At 52.6% G+C, this 8,676-nt stretch overlaps 1 protein-coding gene across 1 annotated transcript in view; it reads left to right on the top strand.

Annotated features, from left to right (window-relative positions):
- Cdcp2 (CUB domain containing protein 2) overlaps nt 1–8,676 on the top strand; it is a 17,147-nt gene that overhangs the window by 7,409 nt on the left and 1,062 nt on the right. The window contains exons 3-5 of the mRNA XM_021201356.2: nt 1,535–1,870; nt 3,391–3,744; nt 6,117–6,295. Of these exons, the coding sequence (XP_021057015.1) occupies nt 1,535–1,870; nt 3,391–3,744; nt 6,117–6,295 (869 nt within the window). The remainder of the gene's footprint in view (nt 1–1,534; nt 1,871–3,390; nt 3,745–6,116; nt 6,296–8,676) is intronic.

Consider the following 8,676-nt stretch of genomic DNA (forward strand, 5'->3'; position numbering starts at 1 on the left):
CTACAAAGTGAGTTCCAGGACAGCCAGGGCTACACAGAGAAACCCTGTCTCAAAAATCAAAAACAAAACAAAACAAAACAAAAAACCTGTGGATATTGATGGACTCCCCTGCACTAAATTTTTCTGTATAAGATGTGTAACTTTGGCTACCGTCTTTTATTATATTGAAAGCTATTGGACTGGGAGATTGCTCTGTGGGTGACTTTTGGATTCCCAGCATCCACATGAGATACAGGAACAGCCATGCACCCCGGGACCCTCCTGCTGGGGCTTGTTGGCCATCGAACCTAGCTGGAAACTAACAATTTCAGATTCAGAGAAGGACACTCTCTCAGAGAGTCAAAGCAAAGACTGATTGAGCAGGATAGCTGTCCTCCTCTGACCTTCAAACATACATGTACTTGCATGGGCATGAACATCCACACATATATGTAAGTACATGTAAACATATGTAATCCACACATATATGTAACACACACATGTTGGAAATGCAGCATAAGAACGAACTCCAGAGTATCTATCTGCTCAGGTTAGATATTAATTGATGGGATATCACAGACTATCTCCGCCTACCTTCTCATTTCACAGTAAATCTGATGCCCAGAGAGGAAATACTATTGCCTACAATAACGCGGTTGAGCAGGCAGTCCTGGGACAGGGAGCCCGGGCCTCAGCTGCTCACAGAATGACAGCTCATATCCCGGGCTCCAGTTCTGTCTGCTAGCTGGGTGACCTGTCCATGCGTCTTGGCTCTTGTCACCTCAGTTGTTGCCTGTCAACCTCCACGTCTCTGAGGGCTTTGACGGTGTCTTTTCTATTGCTGTGACAGAACCCCATGACCGAGACAATTTACAAAGGAGAATGTTTGATTTAGGGCTCACGGTGGCAGAGGGTTGGCTATCGTGATGGGTACCATGGCAGGAGGCAGGGAGGCACAGCTGGAGCAATAGCTGAGCCCTTACCCCTGGGCCCACAAGCTTGAGGAGGAGAGCTAGCTAACTGGGAATGGCCATGGGCTTTTGAAACATCAAAGCCTGCCCACGTGACACACTCCTCCAAAAAGGCCACACCTCCTACCCCTTCCCAAATCGTACCAACTGGGAGCAAAGTATTCAAATATATGAGCCTATGGGGGGCATTCGCCTTCAAACACCACATAGTGAAGAATTCCCTATCGCCTTCCACTCCTGGAGTGACATATCTCAGGTGTATGCTTTGCTCCCACCTGGATGTTCCCTAGTGGGGTTCAGCAGCCCCCTTTAACACACTTCCCCATCTTATCTCACCCCCTTATTCCCATCTGAGGATTCTGGGCCTTCAAATAAACCCCTTGTGCTAGGGTCTTTATCCCCAAGGCCTACCTGAGTGAACTCAGACCTAGACAGATAAGTTACTTGGCCTCTCACTGTAAAAGGTGGGTGCCATGCGGGTCAGGGTGCAGATCTGTGCCTGTCACGCGTGTGTGTTTGTGGAGCAGCATTTTGGGTGTCTGGCTCCCTAGGGAGGAGGTCAGCTCAAGTGGGCTCCCTTGCAGATGTGTGTGGCGGTGTCCTGACCGGCCTGTCAGGGGTCCTCAGCAGCCCTGAGTACCCCAACAATTACCCCAACAATGTGGAGTGCCACTGGCTGATCCGCGCCTCGGGACCTGCCGCTGTCAAGTTGGTGTTCGTGGACTTCCAGGTCGAGGGCAGCGACGCATGCATGTATGACTACGTAGCTGTGCTTGGAGCGCCTGGACCCGCCCACGGGCATCACTACTGTGGCCGCACCAGACCCCCCACCCTGGTGTCCCTGGGCCATGAGTTGCAGGTGGTCTTCAAGTCTGACTTCAACATTGGAGGCCGGGGCTTCAAGGCCCACTACTTCTCAGGTAGGAGGGGCCCAGGCTATGGTCCCGTCTGTTGGCCTGTGTTCTCCTGCCTGCTGTTTTGTTTGCGGACTCCATGTTTGCGTGTGTCCTCGGGTGGGGCTTGGGTTTTCTGCACTTTCTCTAATGGCTTAGCACACCCTTCTGGGCCAACACCAAGGCCTAAGCTGGTCACGTTCTTGCTCAGATGGGGTCAGTCCTATCTAAAGGCCTTAGAGCAGTGGTTCTCAACCTGTGGGTTGTGACCCCTTTAGGGGTCAAACAACTCTTCCGCAGGGGTCACATGTCAGATATCCTGTATAGCAGATATTTACATGTGATTCATGACAGTATCAAAATTACAGTTATGAAGTAGCAACGAAAATTTTTTTTTTTTTTTTTTTGGTTTTTTTGAGACAGGGTTTCTCTGTATAGCCCTGGCTGTCCTGGAACTCACTTTATAGACCAGGCTGGCCTCGAACTCAGAAATCCGCCTGCCTCTGCCTCCCGAGTGCTGGGATTAAAGGCGTGTGCCACCATCGCCCAGCTACAACGAAAATAATTTTATGGAACTGTGTGGTGGTGATCCTAGTACTTGGGAGGCTGAGGCAGGAGAATCTCTGAGTTCAAGTCCTGTCTGGTCCACAGTGTGAGTTCCAGGACAGCCAGGGCTACGCAGAGAAACCCTGTCTTGAAAAACCAAAATAATAATAATAATAATAATAATAATAATAATAATAATAGTTATTGTTATTATTTTATGGTTGGGGCACTACAACATGAGGATCTGTATTAAAGGGTCACATCACAGGAGGGTTGAGAAGCACTGCCTTAGAGAATTAGATACTCTTATATCTACCTCATGCCACCTTTGTCCCACTCCCTGTCGGATGGTGAGCTAGCTCCTTTTCCTGTGCTTGGAATGCACTATGTGCTGATGCAATGTGTGTATAGAAGAATGGATGAGCTTCAGAGAATTCACAGCCCACTGAGAAAGATGGGTGGTGCAGTAAAGAGCCACTGCCATGAGTGCGAACAGGTGGAATCACGGGGCACTTCCTGGAGGAAGAATAGAACAGAGCCTCGAAGAAGTCAGCCCAGGGGCATGAATGGTATATACAGCCCAGGGGCACAGAGGGCAGAGGGCTGGCGGCTGAGAGCCAGGCTGGCACATAGGCAGAATGTCGCCTCTCCACACCTGAGATAGACAAGGGTGTGAGGCACAGAGGAAGGGTCCGCCTTGGCTCACAGTTGCAGAGGCCCAAGGCTGTCAGCTGTGGTCTTTGGGCCTGAGGTGAGGCAGAACATCATGGCAGGGAGCAAGGAGTAGAACAAAACCTGCTCCCTCGTGACAGGCAGGAAGCAGAGACATAAAAAGGAAGGGTCTGGGTTCCCTAGCACCCACTTTGGGGGTGTCCCCCCAGTGAGCCTCCCAGTAGGCCCGGTGTCCTAACGGTTCTACCATCTGCCTGTAGCACCTCAGGCTGGAGACTCTGACTTATTAATCATTTATTTGTGTGTGAAGATTACTTCCTTCTCCCCAGGAGAATGCCAGGAGGTGTTCACGGCTGTGCGTGGAAACTTCTCCAGCCCACAGTACCCTGGCGCCTACCCCAACAATATCCGTTGCCACTGGACCATCCGCCTGCCCCCTGGCTACCGGGTCAAGGTCTTCATCCTGGACCTGGGCTTGGAGGAGCCCAATGGCTTGACCAGAACCTGTGACTTCGACCATCTGGCAGCCTTTGATGGAGCCAGTGAGGAGGCACAGCTGCTGGGGAAGTGGTGTGGGCATCATCTGCCGCCGCCTGTCACCTCCAGTCACAACCAGCTCCTGCTTCTGCTGCACACTGACCGCAGCACCTCCGGCAGGGGCTTCTCCGTGGCCTACATCGGAGGTCAGCTGGGTTGAGGGTGTGTGTCCTGGGAACTCTGTGACCCCTTCCTGTGTCCACTGTGACACAGCCCCTCCACCGGCTCCTCCAGACCCTACTCAGTCACCTACCCTGGGGACCTTTGAGGCCACTCCAGTATGGCCTTCATTTATTTCCACTGTCACCTCTTTTCATAGCTTCTGACTCCATGATTCCTAATTCCCCCCACCTGGCTCCTTTTCCCATGGGCTCTCTGCCTCTTGGATATTTGATCTAGTTTCCAGGATTGATGCACAAAATATGTCAAGTTATCAACGGTAAGTAGGCGAAAACACTGAGATGCCACCAGCCTTGCATGCGTCATTCAAAAGTTCTACTGGACCAAGGATACTAACATGTTCTCACCCAGCAGTGTGCTGGCCAGGCAACCCCTGTATGGGGCCAGGGACTCAGAATTTCCTAAGGGCACCGCTGAGATCCTTATGTTTGCACCAGAACTTCTGTAACGCACAGGGACCCTGTCCACATCCAAGGCTAGGAACAGAGAAGCGGGGTGACAGCCACAAGAATACTGTTATCCAGAAAGCCCGAGCCTCCCAAAGTGCTCTCAATGCTTTGCCCTGAGTCCCTGTGGTTTCAAGTCAGTCATGTGGCCATGCTTTTCTGCAGAGGTGGCTGGGAAGCTGGTATTAAGTTTTTTCTAACTTTGTTAACGTGGACTCAGCGGTACAAAGCTGGCAAGTCCCCGAGTTAGGTAAGGAGTAAGAGCTACAGGCTCCGAGGACGTCTTTCCCTTATACACTCCGGCCTGGCCTGTTCAGCGGTGGAAGGAGCCTTTTTCCTCATCCCTGGCTTCCGCAGAGGAGTTAGGGAACCCTGGAAGTGGAGCGGAAAACAGTGGCTACAAGCTGGTGGCCCATAGAGACCCTTCTGGCCCTGGCTCTGTGTGAAGAAAAGGTGGGGTTCTTGGCACAGCTTCCTTTGATTCTCCATGGACAAGGAGAATATTGTGAGACCAGGTGCCATCTGGGTTCTGCCCAGCGACCTGGAGCCTCCCCTTTGCTCCCCGGATCCTGGTTTTCCCACCTGTACAGCAGGAATTTGGATTGAAGGGTTTCAGGGTCCAGCTTGCCTCCGAGAGCGCAGACTGGGCAGCGCTACGTGATTTAGACCCTTGCAGCATCCCTGGAGACGAGGGTGGGGGTGGTTGTCATTCTGGCTCCTGTTCCAGGACCTTCTGTGCTCCCTACACAGCCCCCTGTGGGAGCCTAGGGTCAGACAGGGTACTCACACTGGACCAGCACCAGATGGGGCCCAGGCTGTAGGCAGCCTCTCCACAGGGAGGGCAGCCTCGGCATCAATCAGGGGTGACACACAGTTCAGCGCCACCGAGATCATCGTGGGAGACAGCGGACCCATAAATCGCCGCCTGCCCAGACACCCGAGGTTGAAATATGTCTGAGGCATTTCCCGGAGAGGGCTGAGGGATCCAGGCCTCTGCCTGCCAGGCTCGCTTTTTCCTCCAGCCAGCTACCAACCCCCACCTGCCTCTGCCTTGCCTGCTCCCTGGCTCCTGCAGCCCCAGACACTCAGAGTCGCACTCTCTCGCACAGCACAGGGCATGCTGGGAGCTGACCGATTGTAATGAGCAGACTGGTAACTAGGAAATCCTGCCCGCCCACCTCCCTGGAGTCTGAAATCCAAACTCAGCCACAATGGGCAGCTTCACTTCTCAGAGATTTGTTTTCAAAACTGAAGTGGCTTGTGGTGTGCCCACCCTCCAGGGCCATCACAGGGAAGGACAACAGGGTCCCCCCACACCCTGCACCCAGGTTCTTTAGAGCCACGCCCCCTTTTCTATCTTAGCGTGATGGTCCCTCACAGCACTCCTGTGCATCTCCACATTATTTGTCCTGTACATGCCGTGGTGGGGCAGGCTTCTTCGTGCCTGTGTCTCTGTGTGGTGTGCAGAGGAGACCAACAGTAGATGTATTTACTGAATGATAGGGTGAACAGCTGACTGTGCGGCTAAGCAATGAGCACTCGCTTTTATTGTGGTGAAGAATTAGTTTCCACTCACTCCTGTGCTCGCTTATTCATTCATTCATTCATTCATTCATTCATTCATTCATTCAGCATTTCCTCAGTCTGCCGAGCTCTATGCTGGCCTCAGAAGGGACAGAAACAGTGGCACACTACATGCCCTAAGAGCTCACAGACCCAGAGGCTCAGGGGAGCAATGTACACGATATATCTCAACCGAGTCCTGTAGTATTCCATAAGCACCTTCACTAGTCTGGAGTTCTGTTCCATGTCTACTGTCCTTCCAGGAGGCTTAAGGGGTAAATGGTTCCGGCTGCAGCCCTAAGGTCTCAGACTCTGCCCTCCTGTTCCAGTGGTGCCCATGAATGTGAGCTGTTCTCGCACGGACTTCCAGATCCTGATCTCTACCCAGGCACTGGCCCCACTGGAGCGGACCAAGGTCTACCTGGGTAGCCGGAGCTGTGCAGCCCAGGAAGTTGGCAGTAACTTCCGGATCCAGGCCCGCTTTGACACCTGCGGTACAGAGTCTCAGGTAGGGGTGGGGGAGGGGAGGTATAAGAGATGGGCTCTGAGGCTTACTGAAGGGCACCTGCTGTCCTCAGTTTCCCTTGTGGTTCTGATGGTGCACACACAGACATGGATGCAGGCTAACTGGCACTCCACCCCCACCCCATGGTGAACAACCTTCTCACTCATCCTCTCCAACCCCAATACATCTCTGGGCTCTACAAACAAATGAGTTTCAAGTAAGGCTCCATCTCCCTCCAAAGGCAGTGGAGCTTACAAATAGGATGTTTCTACTATCCTTGGATTCTGGAGGCTGTGGACCCAGGCTGGGGTGGATGGGTAGGAGGGGCCTGAGAGAGCCTCTGGGCAGTGTAATACCCCAACACCCTGAATTAGGTCCTTAGGAGAATGCAGGGAAGGGGTGGGATGAGAAGGGACAGCGGTGTGCCCCTGTTAGAGCCCCCAGCTCTGAAGTCTGGGCATTGGCAGTCGGGCTTGGCCTGAGGCCCCATGCCCGGCCACTTGCTTCTGGCCCCTGCTGTCCCCTTCTCAGCCACTGTCCTTTAAATAGGAGAAGGGAGCTGAGGAACATCTGGCTGCCAGTCTGTCTTCACCTTGCTCCATGCCCTGAGGCCCCTAGGGATTTTCTTGGGACAGAACCACATCCAGTGTAATGGATGAAGGAGACAAAGTTCTAAAGGGCTGGGAAGGTGGCTCAGTCAGGAATGCGCTAGCCATGCAAGCATGGGGACATGAGGTCCACCCTCAGACCCACATTCATCTAAACAGTAAATAGAAATGTTAAAGGTGGGTGTGGTGGTGCACACCTTTAATCCAGTACTCGGGAGGCAGGATCTCTGTGGTTCTGAGGCTAACTTGGTCTACATAGGAAGCTCTAGGCCAGACCAGACCAGCCAGGGCTACATAAGCTAGGCATAGTGTCTGCTAGGGAGGTAGGGATAGGCCCTCACGCTCCCCACCTCTACCACATGTGTTCACTCCAGTCTTCACTATGTCGATGACCAGCTTCTCTTCGGTTCTCCTTCACTCACAGAGTCTGCCTTGCTCTGTCCCATGTCCTGATTCTATGTCTCAAAGATCAAGGCTACAGGTTTCCCTTAAAGAGTGGGGAGCAGGTCGACCAAGGCAGACCAACCAAGGCAGGCTGACTGAGGGCACAGATGCAAAGATTCAGGGCCCTTCAGAAGCCCAAGCTTGGGAGAGGCCACAAAAACACTATGACACCCATTCACACCTTCTCAAGGGGGCCATGCTGTCTTGGATGGTGGGAGTTCTCAATTTCCTGCACCTACGTATTCCCTCCAATTTAGGCAGCTTCTCATTTCAGACTCCATTCTCAGAAGTGGCAGCCTGATGTGGGGCCGTCTGAGGATCGTGGTGTCAGGTGTGGAGTTGGCATGCATGTAGCCAAGTAGCCCTGTGTCACGGCACCCCTAAAAACCCAGCTTCTCAGAGGCTTGCCCTTCACGCCTCACCCACCTAGGGCAACTTGATCCCTGATTCCCTCCTCCCTGGGGTGAAGAGTGCACTGGGCCAGGCCGCTCACGTGTTTTTCAGACGCTCTTCCCAGACCTAGAGTGGGTGGGTCATCTAGGGTGGTGGCTTTGAGTGACCAGAACCTCAACAAACAGTAGGGCCCCTGCTTCATACATCACCGAGAGAAAGACTTCGGAGGGAAGGTCACATAATAGGGACACAGCTCACAAACAAGCAAGGCAGGGCCTCACTCTGGGCAGATGACAGCCTCTGGGCTCAGTGGACACAGCTGCAAACCACCAAGGGTGGAAACTGACCAGCTACTCTTTGGTCTGAGTGACCTGTCACGGGTGATAGCATAAGTAAGAATTGGGCAGGCCAGGGTAAGAATATGGCCTCTGTGGATTATATGCTGCATGACCTCAGACAAAGGATTTAACCTCTAGAAGCCCCAATTTCCTTGTCTGTAAAATGGGAACGTTGATGATACCAAGAAGGCTATTGTGAGAAGTAAAGGAATTGATACGCTTAACTGGCACCTCAATGGCCCCAGTTCCACAGTCTTTGTTTTTGAGACAGGGTATCAGGTAGTCTAGACTGGCCTCAGACTTACTGTGTAATTAAAAATGACCTTAACCCTGAGCTCTCTTCCCCCTGTGCTGGCATTAAAGGCGTGCACCACCACAGGGGGCTTAAGCATTGCCAATGTAATCCATAGCTGCTGGGTTGGTGTTTTCGCTGGTTCTGAGGATTGAACCTGGAGCCTCCCCCATGCTGGTCAAGTGCTCTGACCCTAAGCCATGGCTCCCAGCCTAGGTGTTCTCACTGTTGCTGTTTTTCATTCACCCTAACTCCTTGAAGCCAGAGCAAACACCCACTCTCACATTCCCCCTTCTTTTTTTTTTTTTT

This window comes from Mus pahari, chromosome 6 (assembly GCF_900095145.1).
Source record: "Mus pahari chromosome 6, PAHARI_EIJ_v1.1, whole genome shotgun sequence".
NCBI lineage: Eukaryota > Metazoa > Chordata > Mammalia > Rodentia > Muridae > Mus > Mus pahari.